Here is a 17786-nt window from a genome sequence, read left to right as displayed (position 1 = left end):
GAAAAGATCCGAGAAATTAGAGCAAATACGGAGACTTACAAGCAGTCGTTCTTCCCATGCACAATTCGTGAATGGAACAGGGAAGGGGGGATCAGATAGTGGTACAATAAGTACCCTCCGCCACACACCGTAAGGTGGCTCGCGGAGTATAGATGTAGATGTAGATGTACTGAATGAAAGGGAGGAATCCAGGGCCAGGGCTATAGATGGAAAATCAATGGCCGAGAAAATTCCTTTGTGCCACATTAAAGTGTGTGGGAGCTCAGTGTCAAGGAGGCAGAGATCAACACCTGCCAGTAGATCTTCAATAATCCTGTCCCTCGTCAGGGGTCACAGTACCACCCTACAGTGAGTTATGGGTGTTAAGGAGAAGGAATTGGAAGGGGAGCAGGGCGGAGAGGGGGGGGGGGGAGCTGTCGAAGGGGGGCAAGAAGAGCTAGGAGCATGCGAGGCCGGTCCGAGGAGAGATACAGATTTCATATAATTACCACAGCAGGGTGTATACGACCCGGGACAACCGGGAGATCCAGGAAAAACCCGGGAATTTTTTCATCCGGGAGAAAACCGGGAAAAACACTGGAATTTTTTTAGAATTCTGGGAATTTTTCCATTGTTTTAGTTTTCAGTTAAATTTTTGTGATTTTGACTGCTAGGAACGAATACTCCAACAAAGGATATTACTGAATCCCACTTCTGCAGGATAATACTGCAGCAACAAAATATGAATGAGAGGGGAAAAGAAACCAAAAGTAAAACTTACGTTGCAAAGGAAATATGCCATATACAACAAAACATAGTGCTCATACAAGTGTCTGCCAGCAGCAAAGTGTGTCAAAGGCTTTAGGAAGACTACGCAATGCTTCCTAATGACAAATGGCCTCTGATGAGCGTGACGTAACAGCTGTTTTGAGTCGCGTATGGGTAGTCACTTCTCCCGCTTCTGGCTATGGATGTGTGGCTGGGCGCCACTACCTAATATTTCTCCGATTCGGAAATATCATAGATCCGCGGCTATGCACAGTCTATACCGTGGGACCTATCTCTGCTGTACTAGGGCTGCTTGATAACTGTCTTGCTTGTCACCAAGTGATATCTTTGGTTGTGTCTTGGATTTGTCTTTTTGCTGCTCTTGGCCTTGCCATTATTGTGGCAACTGCTTTGCATTGTGCCTCATTGTTTTCTAGGTTGGCTGTTCTTGTTCTGGTTTGTTGTCTCATCTGCAGTCTATCACATTTTGTTTGACTACTGTTAGTTTGGGTTACTCTTCCACAGGCGGCTCACCCGCCTGGCAGTCTCCTACATTTCTTCTGGATAACTGCGGATATAGCATATTTTATTGTTAATCAGGTGACTCCATATGACCCAGCAGACCATACCAACAGCAAAGCACAAAGAGGGAACTTTTTCACAACTAATGCCAACCCTGAAGAAACTTACAGCTGAACATCCATCCAGCGGGCATTGCAGTGGGCACAGAGAGTAAGGTTAACCAAGGTCTATACACTGCAAGCTTAAGTGTCCCTAAGTCCAAGGCTTTTAATGAATGGTACACTTGGAGCAAGTCTGTGTTCTGTAGCTGAATGGTTAGCATGGCTGTCTGACATGCAGAGGGCCCTGGTCCGATTTCTGGTACGCTAGGGATTTTTCCGTGGTGGGAGGAGTGGTACGTAATGCACTCAGTCTGTGGGACCAACTGAAGAGCTTTCTCCTTTTTTGTGTCATCAGTCTTCTGACTGGTTTGATGTGATCTGCCATGAATTCCTCTTCTGTGCCAACCTGTTCATCCCAGAATAGCACTTGCAACCTATGTCCACAATTATTGGTTGGTTTTATTCCAATCTGTCTATAGTTTTTACCTTCGACAGCTCCCTCTAATCCATGGATGTTATTCCCTGATGTCTTAAAAGATACCCTATCATCCTGTCCCTTCTTCTTGTCAGTGTTTTCCACATATTCCTTCCTCTTCGATTTTGCACAGGACATCATAATTCATCATCTTATCAGTCCACCTAATTTTCAACATTCGTCAATAGCAACCACATCTCAAATGCTTCAATTCTCTTTTCTTCCGATTTTCCCACAGTCCATGAGGAGCTACTTGACCCATTAGCAGTGATTCTAAGGTCAAGAAACCCAACAAAGGCTGGACAAGCAGAGAGCTGACTACATATCTGTCCATACTGCATCCAATGACACCATTGGCAAAGGATGACATGGTTGTCGGCCGGGCCCAATTGGCCCCCAAGGCCAGAATGTGGAATTTCACACTTGGAACAAAGCACTACTGTTCGTAACCCAGTCATACTCTGCTTCTCTGGCTTTAAGGCAATGTCATATGCATGAGGAATAATGTTCCCACCATTTTCTACCTGTATAGAACCTGTTATGTGTGGGTGGGGGAGGGGATCACAAAATGACAGTTAAGACAACAATATTTAGTTACCAAATTAAATATATAAACCAATAATATCAGCTTTTACGGCTGCACCACAAATTTAGTTTTTGGGTATGTAAAATCCATGTTTATTAGAATAAGGATGGAAACAATATACAAAAATAGCACACACACACACACACACACACACACACACACACACAAAATGTGCAGAGGCAGAGAGAGAGAGAGAGAGAGAGAGAGAGAGAGAGAGAGAGAGATATCTAACGACTTACTCTGACAGCATATGTTATGCCTTCTTTGGAAAGTTGCTGGTCTGAATGAGGCCATCCTCGAGCCGGCTTGTTGGCAAAGGAAGAGCCACCAGGCCCGTCTGGGAGTGCTCGGGGCATTGTGACAGAACTGCAGGCCTCAAACAATTTGTTACTACTTCAGGTGGCTGCCCCTAATATGTCTCTCATCGCTAGAGCATTGACAAAGGAATTTCTTTTAGTATTAGAACACAACAACATTAAAAGTACACAAATTAAGCAAGTTGCAATAAGAGAGGAATACAAAAATCTGGAGTTCATCCACCTAGTTTTCTGGTTACAAAGTAAAAAGGGAATCAGTGCTCAAGACATTCCCAATTGCGTAATAAATTCATCTGACAAGATTTTCCACTGACACATTAAAATAGGACACACTATAATTGTAACTTCACAGATGTCTATAACTAATGAACAATCTCAATCTCACTACTTACATTTTCCAAAACTTTTGTGAAGGTAACATAATCAAGTGTCATTACCAATCTGTGTAGTAATGGGATGCTCAATCAGCCACAGTTTGGATTCCAAAGTGGTCTCCACTCAGTTCAAAGTGGTCTCCACTCAGTTATTTAATATTTCACAGAGCACACAACAAAACTTTTATATCTTAAAATATCACCCATTGGGATCTTCTGTGACTTATTAAAGGCATTTGAAGGTGTCATTTATAAAATTCTATTAGAGAAATTACATTGTTATAGGATACAAGGATATGGAGAGGTTGAAGCCAGATGTAATGGGAATTGGTAAATGGTGGTGGCACGGAGAACGGGACTTCTGATCAGGTAAGTAAATGATTATAAATGCAAAATCAAATTGGGGTATTGCAGGAGTCAGGCTAAAAAAAGAATAAGAAAATAGTAAAGTGGATAAGCTACTATGAACTGCATAGTAAATGCATCATCACAGCCAAGGCAGACAAGAAGTCAATACCCAACACAGTAATATAAGTTTATGCACCTACTACTTCTACAGATGAAGATGAGACTGAAAGAATATATGATGAGATAAAAGAAATCATTCAGATAATTAAGGGAGATAAAAATTTAATTGTGATGAGGGATTGGAATTTGATGGCAGGAAACAGAAGAGAAGGAAAAAATAGTGCAACATTGGCTGAGAGGGAAGGAAATAAAGAGGAAACCACCTGATAGAATTTTAAAGAGAGCACAATTTTATCATTGCTGCTACGTTGTTTGAAGACATTTCCAGGGGCTGATGTGAACTGATCATAATCTATTGGTTATGAACTGGTGATTAAAACTGAAGAAACTGCAAAAAAAAAAAAAAAAAAAAAAAAAAAAAAAAAAAAAAAAAAAAAAAAAAAAGTAGGAAATTAAGGAGATAGATGAGACCTGCGCAAATTGAAGGAACCACACGTTGTTGCAAGTTTCAGAGGGAGCAATAGGCAATGTTTAACTGAAACAGGGGAAGCAAATACAGTAGAAGGAGAGACATTAAATAGTTACGACAGCAGAGGATCAAATAGATAAGATAACAAGGCCTAGTAGAAATCCTCAGATGACACAGGAGATACTGAATCAAATTTATTAAAGAAGAAAATGCAAATAAGCATCAAATAATGCAGGCACAAGGGAATACCAATGTCTAAAAAATAGACACGTAGAAAGTGCAAAATAACTAAGTAGAAACGCTCAGAGGGCAAATGCATGGCTGTAGAAGCATATATAACCAGAGGAAAGATATATACAGCCTATAGGAAGATTAAAGAGACCTTTGGAAGAAAGCAAAGCAAATATATGAATATCAACAGCTCAGATGGAAGGTAGTATTAAGTAAAGCAGGAAAGGGAGTAAGTGAACTTGAAGATAAATATTACAGAGATAAGGGGAAAGAGATGCAAATGTGATACCGATTATCACAATGGGAGACAAATTTGATACGGCAATGAAAGACCTTGGATGAAACAACATCACTGGAGTAAATGAAACGCCCTAAGAATTATTAGATCCTTGGAAGAGACAATAAGTACAAAACTATTTCATCTGGTACACAAGATACATGAGACAGGTGACAAATGTAACAATTCCTGTTCGTAAGAAGGCAACTGCTGACAGCTGTTAATATACCATCACTTTAACAAGTAATGGTTACAAGATACTGACACAAATTATTTAAAGAAGAAGAGGAAAAAAATGGTAGACACCCAAGCTCTATCTCGGTTCTGGAGGAACGTAGGAAAAAGTATAGCAATTCTTACCATATGACTCCTCTTAGAAGATATGATGATAAACGGCAAAGCTATGGCTGTAGTGCTTGCAGATTTAGAGAAAGCTTTCGACTATGTCAATTAGAATACATTCTTTGAAGTTCTGAAGATAGCATGGATAAAATACAGCAAGCAAAAAGTTATTTACAACTTGTATAAACCAGACAGCAGTTATAAGAGTCTAAGGACATAAAAGGGAGCAGTAGCTGAGAAAGATGTAAGACAAGATTGCAGCCTCTCCTCTACGTTATTGAATCTGTACGTTGTGCAAGCAAAAAGGACAGCAAGGATAAATTTGGAAAGGAAATTAGAGTTCAGGGAAGATAAATAGAAGCAAAGAGATTTGCTGATTACATTGTAATTCTCTCAAAGATTACAAAAGACTTGGTAAGCAAATGAACTGAACAATAGTGTCTTGCAAAGCTTATAACATTAACATAAGCAAAACAATGATAATCAAATTTAGTTGAATTGAATGAGACAATGCTGAGGGAATTATATTATGAATTTTTGTTATTTTGACAAGGACGAAGTAGACAAGATATAAAATGCACGCTACCAATAATAAGGAAAGTGTTTCTGAAAATGAGATAGTTTTGATTGCTGAATACAAGTTCAAATGATGTTGTTGTCTTCAGTCCAAAGACTGGTTTGATGCAGCTCCCCATGCTACTCTATCCTGTGCAAGCCTCTTCATCTCCGACTAACTACTGCAACCTACAGCCTTCTTAATCTGCTTACTGTATTCATCTCTTGGTCTTCCTCTACAATTTTTATCCCCCACGCTTCCCTCCAGTACTAAATTGGTGATCCCTTGATGCCTCAGAATGTGTCCTATCATACGATCCCTTCTTCTAGTCAGGTTGCACCACAAATTTTCTTTTCCCTAATTCTATTCAGTACCTCATTAGTTATGTGATCTACCCATCTAATCTTCAGCATTCTTCTCGGGCACAAAATCTCAAAAGCTTCTTTTCTCTTCTTGTCTAAACTGCTTATCGTACATGTTTCACTTACACACATGGCTGCATTCCATACAAATACTTTCAGAAAGGACATCCTGACACTTAAATCATAATCTATATTAACAAATTTCTCTTCATCAGAAATGCTTTTCTTGCCATTGCCTGTCTACATTTTATATCCTCTCTACTTTGACCATCATCAGTTATTTTGCTTCTTAAATACCAAAACTCAACATCTACTTTAAGTGTCTCATTTCCTAATCTAATTCTCCAGTTTCACCTGATTTAATTTGATTACTTTCCATCACCCTCATTTTGATTTAAGAAGTATTTTTTGAAGGTATGGAACATTGCTTATACATAAGTGAAACATGGACTAAAGCAGTTCAGACAAGAAGAGAATTGAAGTTTTTGGTGGTGGTGGTGGTGGTGGAGGGGAGATGCACTACAAAGGAATTATCTGACTGAGACAGAAATTGGAACATAGATGTACATGTACAGGAAAACAAATCACAGCAATTTCATAAAAATTGGATGATTTATTCAAGAGAGAGAACTTCACAAATTGGGCACATCAATAATTCATAGACAGATGCATCATTTTGTCTTGCATTTTATAACATATGGTCACACGTATGTGGTAGTCATGGAAAAGGTGTAGGTCAGTTAAAGGAAGAATTAGGAAGTAACTACTTGGACACTTTTTGTCTTCAAGTCAAGTACAAGTCTTAGCCGAGTGAAGGGAAGATATAGGTAGTGCATGCAAATATTTTGAAGAGGAGTGTCATGCTGCAGTAGTGGGTGGAGCAGGAAACAGATTTGACTGGGACCATGGCAACAGCATCAAGAGTAACATGGTAAAGATAGCTTCCCACCTCAACAAGCAATACAAATGTTGAGTTTGTTGTCAGTTTGAGGTGTCACGACCAGCTCCTGCCCCACCTGAACAGCTATTTGATTCAGATCAACTGAGTTTTATCAATTACTTCTGTTAGATGCTGGGCTGAATATAGATTTGGTTTCTGTTGACGCTACTGACAGGCAGCATTTTACAAGGCATGGCCTGCATCTCAATGTATGATAAACAGAAACTAGGTGAGGTGGATTAATAGCAAAATCTTTGGGGGGGGGGGGGGGGTGCACTAAGATTCATGGTTGTATCCATGTAGTAACTGGTGTGAGGAAAGCAACTTTTCAGGATAAATTCAGATTTCACACTATCAGGATCAAAGCTGGAAATTATGGGCCTGAAATATGTGAAGATAAAAAGAGGAGGTTAAAATAAACATATTGCAACAAAATTTTATAGGATTAAGAAGTAAAATTAATGAACTGGCATTTTTTAATATAAACTGCAGCTTGCAAATCATACAGACATAATACATATTTGTCAACATCGTTTGACAACATTTATAGGAATTCTAAGTAAGGAAGGATGTTACTTAGCATCCAATTATGGTGCTGCAGGTCCAGTATGAAGAAAGGAGTCATCACATTAGGAAGGAATACCGTGATATCCAGACTTAGGAGATCATGCTACAGAAAGGTCATTCATTGAAAAGTGAAGGTTTTGTACTGACTAACACATTCTGTTCTTCATTTAGTGGCAAATCAACACAGGTCGCATCATCATACCTTCACTGCGTACTCCTTGTATTCAACTCTAAGTGTCTTATTTTCATGTTAATACTCCAATGTAATAATACAATACACAGGATTCCATCTCTTAACTCTGAATTATTTATGAAACACTTTGAAACATTATTAAATTTCTTTACTTTTAACCAGAATGAGGTAATATTAAGTGGAGATTTAACTTTAACTTTTTAGAGCATACTTACTGTTCTAGGGTTAAACCAGAGTCCCTTGTCATTTCACATAATATAGCTCCACTAACAAAATTTGCAACAAGTGTCATGAGAAGCAAAAGAACTGCTACCGATAACATTTTTGTACATACATAGAAGCAGGAAAGTTATAGTGCAACTAAAGTAGTTGATGAGCTCTCAGATTGCAGTAGTCAACTACTGAAGTTCTGTATTAGAGTGAATGGCATAAATAATAGTAACTGGAAAACTAAAATGGTAATAAATGAAAAAGGAATTGAGGAATTCAAGATGAATTTGCAAAATACAACAGAATTACCGAATGAGGCCGTGCAGCTGTTAGGACACTGACCTATTTGGGAAGAACGGGCAGCCGTGTCTGGCCATCCTGATTTGGGTTTTCCTGCATCGTGAAGGCCAATTCTTTGATGGTTCCTAAACCTATGCCCGTGCTAACACCTGTCCTATCCTTTTAAAGCAAATTATGTATGCTGTGTGTTATATTTTGACACACTGATTGGTACTGTACTGGCAAATCCTTTTCTATTGTGAAATGATCCTTGGCTGAATAAAGATAAATAAAGAAATAAAAACAAAAACAGCAAAAATGTACACAACGCACTTGGTGTATACGAAAAAATATTAGGCCTATATGTATTCTCTAAACAGCCACAGTCTACTTTAGCATCTGATTTCCTAAGAAACTAAACAGAGGAAGCAGATTAAATGAATCTAAACAATGGATTACAAATGTGGTCATAATATAATGAAAAACTAGGAGAAGACTCTACTTTGCATCAATGGACATGGAATAACAGCGTTAAGTCACATTACAAACTGTATTAGCAAAGTCATGAGAGCATCAAAATGTATGTTATTTCAAGGGAAAAAAAGCTTCTCCAGAACTGAGACAAAACCGATTGTGAACATTGTGAAAATGAGACAGGAAACTGGAATTTCTTTACATGTAGATAAAGATCTGATCAAAGATAGCTATAAAATTGCAGAAACTTATAATAATTGCCACTGTTGTTGTTGTGGTCCTCAGTCCAGAGACTGGCTTGATGCAGCTCTCCATGTTACTCTATCCTGTGCTGTGCAAGCTTCTCATCTCCCAGTACCTATTGCAACCTACATCCTTCTGAATCTGTTTAGTGTATTCATCTCTTGGTCTCCCTCGACGATTCTTACCCTCCATGCTGCCCTCCAATACTAAATTGGTGATCCCTTGATGCCTCAGAACATGTCATACCAACCGATCCCTTCTTCTAGTCAAGTTGTGACACAAACTTCTCTTCTCCTCAATCCTATTCAGCATTCATCTGTAGCACCACATTTCGAAAGCTTCTATTCGCTTCTTGTCCAAACTAGTTATCGTCAATGTTTCACTTCCATACATGGCTACACTCCATACAAATACTTTCAGAAACGACTTCCTGACACTTAAATCTATACTCGATGTTAACAAATTTCTCTTCTTCAGAAACATTTTCCTTCCCATTGCCAGTCTACATTTTATATCCTCTCTACTTCGACCATCATCAGTCATTTTGCTCCCCAAATAGCAAAACTCCTTTACTACTTTTTCTGTCTCATTTCCTAATCTAATACCCTCAGCATCACCCGACTTAATTCGACCACATTCCATTATCCTCATGTTGCTTTTGTTGATGTACATCTATTACCCTCCTATCAAGACACTGTCCATTCCGTTCAACTGCTCTTCCAAGTCCTTTGCTGTCTCTGACAGAATTACAATGTCATCGGCAAACCTCAACATTTTTATTTCTTCTCCATGGACTTTAATATCTACTCCGAATTTTTCTTTTCTTTCCTTCACTGCTTGCCAATTCACAGATTGAATAACATCGGGGAGAGGCTACAAAACTGTGTCACTCCCTTCCCAACCACTGCTTCCCTTTCATGCCCCTCGACTCATAACTGCCATCTGGTTTCTGTACAAATTGTAAATAGCCTTGCGCTTCCTGTATTTGTATCAAAAGAGTAGTTTTTAGGACCTTTGTTGTTTCTAATATACGTAAATGATCTTCCACTTGCAGTTTCAGAAGATGCTAATTTTGTTTTCTCTTTATTTCATACAAGTGCAGGAATAAGAAACTATACCTGTCTTCTTATTAAAAAGCCAGCTAACCAAATATTTGAAACTGTAAACAAATGGTTACAGCAAATGGATTATCACAGAATTATGACAAGATTCAAGATTTTGACAAGATGTCTCTTAAAGACTCCACAAGCTCTCAAGCAATGAAATACAAGCAGAAAGTGTTAAGCTTTTCTGACCACAAACAGACCACAACCTCAAGTGGCGAAGTCAGTGCCTAGAATTAAAGAAGCCCCTTGATTCAGCTATGTCTGCAGTATGATGATTATTGCTATGAGGCTAGTCAAAAAATAGAAAAAAATAGATACTTCTGCTTATTTCCATTACTTAATGAGTTATAGAATCATTTTCTGGGGAAATTCAGATTATAGAGAGAATCTTTTCAGAATACAGGTGTGCACTGTAAGAATTATAGGCTACCTGGTGTTAATTCAAAAATATCATGCACAGATATGTTCCAAAAATGGGTATTTTGACAACTACTACACAATATGTTACATATAGTCATTATGTCCTTTGTCATTACCAATATATATCTCTCTCTACACACACACACACACACACACACACACACACACACACACAGTTAAAAGCATGAATGTAACACTAGGACCAAAAACAGCATCTACAAGGGCCTCTACAGTCAACAGTAATACAGAAAGCAGTAAGGTACACAAGCATACATTTAGGTTCATGAATAGGTCGAATCAGTACCGTAAATTTAGAGTAATGTAACGTTTCACTGAATTGCACTTGAATGAACTGTACATCCTTGACTTATTTCCACAATATAGAGACCACTCTCCATTGGATAGGTAACATGGAATATGGCTAATGTAACATACACAACTTGCAACACAGAATGGACGTGTTAATTTGGGATATGCCTACTTTGTTTCTGCCATAAATGACTTCCTGACACAAAGCTTCTCGAGATATTGAAGCTGCACTTTTGACTGAATCCATGTACTATATTTCCCTTTTGTAGACAATTCTGAGTCACCCGAGCACACATTAGGGGCACTTAGCTATGAATATTCCAGTGTGTCACCTGCCAAACTACAGAAATAAAGTATGTCCAGCATAGTATGTTGATACTACAACTTCGGAATTAATGTTCGATGCACACTTAGTGATGTGACTGACAGTAGTTCCATTCTAAATCCTCACAAAACTCTTAGTTCTCACAATATCCACGGAGCATAAAAGTACACACTTCTGTCATTAAAACCCGAGTCATGCATTTATGTTACAATACAGATTAAAATCATACAAGGCTTGTCACTGAGATACAGTGCTGAACACTATACTTTATCAAAAACTGTCACGTCCTTTTTCATCCTTAACTTTACACTACCTTTACTAATCTATCCTGACTACAAATACTTTCGGTCGGGAAAATTATGCAAGCAATGATTTAAAAAAAAAAACTCACATCTACCATTATGCCATACTGATGTTTTCGTGGCAAATGTAAACAGCCACTACATTATCTGCTGTTGTTTACGTCCAAAATATCATCACCGTCCTTCACACTAAATGCGAACCGTAGCTCATAGCGTAGGTTGGACTCTCAGATTTAGATCTTGGTGTGTCGTTCGAGAAAGTATTCCTCACACAGCAAACACCATATTTCAAATGTTAGCACAAACGTCAAGCACCAATTTCCAACATCCTTTCTACGCCTTTATGACTCACTTCTCGCTACATGTCTCAGATGTTCTGGATACCAGCGGTCTTTTTTCGTCGAATGCGCTCCACAGATGACACCACATACGTAAACAACTGGTTGACATTTGCGCTTGCTTTAAGTGTGAATAAAAAAATGATTACTCGAATCAACTTGGTCTATGTTCATCAATCTCTTTATTGTTCGCAGTTCTTCTAAAATATATGAGGAACACGCGCAAATATTTTCTCCAGTTGTCCACATTCTTGTGATTCTGTCAGGCCTGCTGGCTCTGATTTCTGACTGTTCAGTGGAATAGCTGTGTTTTCTTTCACCTACAAACCAACATTCTAGCTTATATTTACTAACTGAAATATCACACAGTTTCTCTGTATTAGCAGCTGTGAGGTTTATGGATTGGATTGTTTTGGGGGAGAAAACCAGACAGCGAGGTCATCGGTCTCATCGGATTAGGGAAGAATGGTGAAGGAAGTCGGCCCTGCCCTTTGGAAGGAAGGTTTATGTTAACGCTGATGTTATTATCGAATTATTGAAACAATTAATGCAACATAACGTGTCGAAATAGATATTTGGCGCAGAAAATGCAGCTCTAGCGAAATGAAATAATTAAGACTTATCTTTCTAACAAAAGAGAATTCACTAATTAGTGTTTATCATGTGAGTATCTAATTCCCTGTAGGCCTTTGATATCAGTTAATTGAGATTTGATTAGATTATTTATTCTTTGACAATTACAGATTAAAATGATTATGGACGACACCTTTTTGTACTAATTAATTTAAAACTATAGCCTTTATGTTTATATCCAGCATGCTTCTAACAAAAATGTCTAAAGATTGGAAATGAAGCTAGAAAGTACTCTACAAAGATGTTGGGTCATATACTACCACCAAATATTTACTCTATGACTACCACCAACAAAAATTTCTTTGATACTAAGAATGAAAAATCTGAATCAGAAAAGGAGGGGAAGAAAAACAGAGACACTGCTGTTGGGTAAGACAAAAGGATGCAGTCTAAAGTGAAATCAACAAATATTCCTCAAAAGTAAATAAGCATGAAATTAAACAATTTAACATATCATATATGTTCAATTCGCATATTTTTTGTTGTTATGTTGTTATTCTTGTTCTTGATGCATTGTATGCATGATTTTATTTATTTACATATTTGTTAAATTATCCTCAAGGATTACCATGAATTTCTATACAGTATAAGTTTTCAAAAAAGGTAATACATTGTGGGGACATAGAACCACTGACTCCACCCCCAAATAATATCGCTGCTCTGCCACAGCAAGAACAACTGTAACTTTGCCAGACCAGTTCTCCGTAGTACGCGCTCTATGCTACATGCATTGTGTATACGCTGCGAGAATAAAAGTGTTCACAGTAAGTGATAGGAGTGCGAGTGATTATTTATCGTCGTAATTCCCACGCCTGCTCCCCACTACCTAGAATATTAAATTAATTATATTCCCGACCACAAAAAAAATATTCGATTTTGGAGCAGCTCAGTTTTGCTAATCCTTAAATAAAATTATAAACTTTTAATTCTCTTTTATTAAAGACCAATTCACGCTGGCCCTCATGTCGCATCATATGATGTATTCTAAAATAGCATAACAGCTGAGCAACAATGATATCGTTAGTAAATCACAGTTTGGATTTCAGAAGAGTTACTCTATTGAGAACGCTATTTACTCGTTCACTCACCAAATTTTACAGACATTAAATAAGAAAATTGCACCAGTTGATATTTTCTGTGCCCTGTGTAAGGCATATGACTGAATGAATCACAATATCCTCCCACATAAACTGAGGTTTTGTGGAACTGATTGTATACACAATATCATATCTAACCGACTGAAAGTAAAAAGTTGTACTTAGTAACTCAATAATCAGGGGAGATTACTCTGACTGTGGAGGAATCACGTATGGAGGTCCCCAAGGCTCAATTTTAGGTCCACTCTTGTTACTTATGTATGTATAAGATCTTTTACCTAAAATACTACAACCGGAATTAGTTCTTTTTGCAGATGACACTAGTTCTGTAATCAGTGCAAATATACATACAGCAACACAAGAAATGGTAAACGATGTTTTAAACTATATCATTGACTCATTTTCTGTAAATGGTGTCTCTCAGTTTTAAAAAGACACAACACGTTCAAATTCTGCACATCTAGAGCTACTATACAAATAATAAATGTAACAAATGATGAGGACATTATGTACAGAGTGGAAATTTCAAAATGTTTAGGTATCCATACTGATGAGAACTGAAACTGGAAAAAAGCACAGTTTAGAACTCATAAACCAACATAGTTCAGCCTCACTTTGCACGTTTGCACTTAGAATCATTGCAAATCTTGCAGAGAGACGAATCCGTAAGTTGGCATATGTTACACATTTTCATTCAGTAATATCATATGGAATAATGTTCTGGGGGTCACTCACCTTTCAGAAATACAAGGATAACTAAAAACACATCTTATGCTGAGAGTCTAAAGGAGAAAAATGATCTCTAATTTGCCTGCAAGTGAAAAAACAAGCTCCGACTAAAACGCTCTCCTACCCTGAAGTTGTGGTCTCACCATCAAGCATAACATCACCCAAAAAAGAAGAAACAACAACAGAAGAAAATGCATTAATCACACAACCAGCCACACGAAGAGCAGGTAGATGGAAAGTAGTCCACCCCTCTCATCTGAAAGATTTTTAACGCAAGCACAAGGAAGAAGAAGCCTCGAAGACACCTCAGGAAACAAACATAGCCTTTCACAAAAATATAAGGGGACTTATGAGCGAAATAGATCAGTTAGTATGTAACATAAATGAAAGAAACTGCATAAATAATGCTCAAATATAATGCTTTCAGAACATCGTATTGCAGTTGTGGGCTATCTTGTTATATTTAGATAAACATTGTTAGGCCATATTGCAGGAACACCAAGGGAAGATGGGCCATACATAGTCTTATTAGATTAGATTAGATTACATTTATTTCCATTCCAAATGATCTGTAGTGAAGAGGTCCTCCAGGATGTAGAACATCTCAGAAAAACAATAATATATAACAAATACTTAAAACCAAAACAAATAAGCTAATGTACCTTCCACAGGTCCCAAGTGGAATGACCGTTTTTTTTAATGAACACTATATGAAAGGCTCATTTTACAACATTCATTTACTAAGATCGCGTTAATGCACTGAATTTAAAATAAAAAATAAAAAATATGGAAAAATAAAAATGAAAAAATGTGATATTTAGAGCTATAGATGTAAAGAAATACTGTTTACAACAATAGTTTTATGCATGTACAGTAGAAGTAACATTAGATGACCCAACAGAAATAGTAGTGATGATGTAAAGAACACCTTTATGATGTACAGAACACCTAGCTTTATGGTCTTTCTGGTTCAAACAGCATTATTTTTATCTGTTTCATTTTCTAAAAATAATGAAATTACCATACTTGCGAATTTTAATATTAACTTTATAAATGAAAGCAACAACAAAATAAAGTTCAAACATCTTGTGAATTCATATGATATTTATCAGTAGTTGACTTTTCCGCTAGAATTACACCTGAGAGTCAGACTGAAATAGATGAGGCATCTATTAAAAATATATTGTTATTTTAAGCACACTTTCTAACTGTGCTCCTGTTTAAAGGTGATGTAAGACAAGAAAAATTTAATCTTTGGAAGTTACCACAATACCTGTAAGAATAATAAAAAATCCTAAGTAGTTAAAGGACACTTAAGCCAATCAATGTAATTAAAGGAGCAGGACCATGTAACAGTGCAGGCTAATTATTTCGATAATTACAGCTGCGAATAAGTAACTGCACTGTGATTTTTAGCGTTACTGTGGTCTCTGTTCTCAAGTTGCTTAATTCACATCACATGAGCAAAACAGACTTTCTTGACTACAAAAGATTGCAAATTTCAATAAAATCAAGGCTTTGCCTAAATGACAAATACAGGCAGAGACTAATCCTTTATCTTTTTAATTAAATTCTTGACGAATATTTTATACATGTATGTGATTGCAATTATCATTACATCCCCTTTTCCAAATCTTATTATTCTTTCATAAGCAACATAAATAATATGCATAATTCTTTTAAACTCATCTTACTTGAACAAGAGAAAATACAAGAAGACAGTTGTAACATAGATAAAGCTGTCAATGTTCTTGAGAAAACAAAACACTAACGAAATACTCTCAACAACATTAGAACATTAAATTGTTTGTGCAAGTGTCTGCAGATTACTGAAAAATATAAATAACATTCATGAAAATGGTAGTGTCTGCTTCATCAGACATTAAACTGCCCCTGATGTTTCATTAGCTTTTACGAAGTTACAGGAAATGAAACATCTACAGTCATTTAACTGTCTTTTAGTTACACACAAGTGCATCAGTTACACACATTTTACAGATACATAATAAATTGTCTTGTGCAACAGCCATTTCTTCATTAACGGATATCAGTGAGAGAGAAGTTTAACTGAATTCGAGAAAAAACGCAAGAAAATGCAAGTCTACCTTACTTAGGCGTACTTAGTGTCTTTTTTAGCGTTGACAGATTACTTACTGAAGGAAATAATTTACAGAGGATAATATTTAACCATGGTGAAGGTGTTATACTCAAGAACACCTATCTGGATATTATGTGAAGAAAGAAAAATATCACTTCTCTTATAATAATAGTGTAATTTTACAATTATCTGGCCTACCAGCAAGATAGGGAGCTTACATGGATACAAGGTACTACAGTGGGCTGGTGTATTAACTGTGTTCCTGTCTGAATTACTAAACACATAGCTGCGCACACACACACACACACACACACACACACACACACACACACACACACACACACACACACACATACCTTAATACATACATGCTATACATATTAAAGACACAAGTGTAAATATTATTACATAATAGTTACATACCTATGTACAATAAAGTGATATTGTTTTGTCTCAATCTCTCAATTGAAATAGATTTAATGACAGGTTATTATTTACAAACAGTGATGTATTATAACGGTACAGGAGAACATAGGACAGGTGTTTCTAATACAATTCTTTATTTTTGCTCACTAGGTGACTTGAAAGTTACATATTTTATTTCTTCCTCATGTCACCATAGACTAGATTCCTTTAATACATGAGCTGGGTTAGTTGCATCCAGGCATTCGCACTAGTTCAACAGGAAATCAACTGAAAAACTGTCAAAGGAATGCTCCAATCTGTAACTACTTCAGATGTAATATGCCAGTGGTGGATGATTAGCCCAGGCATCGGACAACTAGGTGTTGATAGATGGTATACGCGTATGAGGAGCAGCAGTAGAGCCATAGATAGTTCATAAAACATCAGTCATTCGAAACTCTATAGAACAATAAAATACACTGCTCTTCCTGAAAAAAGTACTGAGGGTTACCATACACTTGGGTCAAACAGACATGCGTAATCAGAAGAACAAATTAACGACAAACACTCTTCCATTCGTAAAAATACGTTTCAGTAGCTGCTTTATATTTAGATTGCAGTTAATATCAAAGTATCATTCACTGATGTTAACTGGGTGCAAACTATTTTTCTAAATTGTTAAACACAGGATGTAGTGATTGCGTGTTATACACAGCAATATCACATGGTTCATGTTCATAATTCGTGCATTGGGAGCAATGTAACATTGTGTGCTGCATGCTGGTTCATTTTTTCAACTTTGCCCAAGAAAAAGCGAAGTAGTTCAAATACCGACAGCTGATTTTTGCAGTGCTGCCATGGCTCCTTCTGTTAGTGAGCAAAGTCTCAGTTCACTAACCTGGTGCTGGCATTATGGTTGCACTGGATTCAAAACTCTAACAGTTGGGTGTTAGTTGCTTACACTGTTCATCTGAGTGATGCTGTAAGCCTTCCAGATAATAGACTGTTTAGCTTGAACCAACCACATTGATGTGGATAGCACTTCACACATTTTCTGTATCGAGCATAATGCTCAACTTGATAAGTACCTGCGATTATTATTAGCTATTTTTCAGGGTAGAGTGCGCCCCTAATACTCTGTCATGGCAGTCTAGGCACTCTCGTGCACTATGCACAAAATGTTTTACAAAGATGTTAGTCAACACTAAATAAAGTAAAAATATATTAAACATGTTCTTCCCTGGACATCAGTTTTTAAACTTGCAACTAATGTCTAGGAAGCAATGATTGC

At 37.1% G+C, this 17786-nt stretch overlaps 1 protein-coding gene across 3 annotated transcripts in view; it reads right to left on the bottom strand.

Annotated features, from left to right (window-relative positions):
• LOC124615346 (SHC-transforming protein 4) overlaps positions 1-11586 on the bottom strand; it is a 100676-nt gene extending 89090 nt beyond the window's left edge. The window contains exons 1-2 of one of the 3 annotated variants that reach the window (XM_047143153.1): positions 11285-11586; positions 2671-2858 (exon numbers count right to left, since the gene is read on the bottom strand). In XM_047143153.1, coding sequence (XP_046999109.1) covers positions 2671-2787 — 117 coding nt within the window. In that variant the 5' untranslated portion in view covers positions 2788-2858; positions 11285-11586. The remainder of the gene's footprint in view (positions 1-2670; positions 2859-11284) is intronic. The other 2 variants (XM_047143155.1, XM_047143156.1) reach the window with 2 other exon arrangements.
• Positions 11587-17786: the final 6200 nt, after the last annotated feature.

The sequence above is a fragment of the Schistocerca americana genome, chromosome 5 (genome assembly GCF_021461395.2).
Source record: "Schistocerca americana isolate TAMUIC-IGC-003095 chromosome 5, iqSchAmer2.1, whole genome shotgun sequence".
NCBI classification, from domain to species: domain Eukaryota; kingdom Metazoa; phylum Arthropoda; class Insecta; order Orthoptera; family Acrididae; genus Schistocerca; species Schistocerca americana.
Note: the sequence above shows the minus strand (reverse complement) of the source record. Positions and strands in the feature narration are given on the sequence as shown.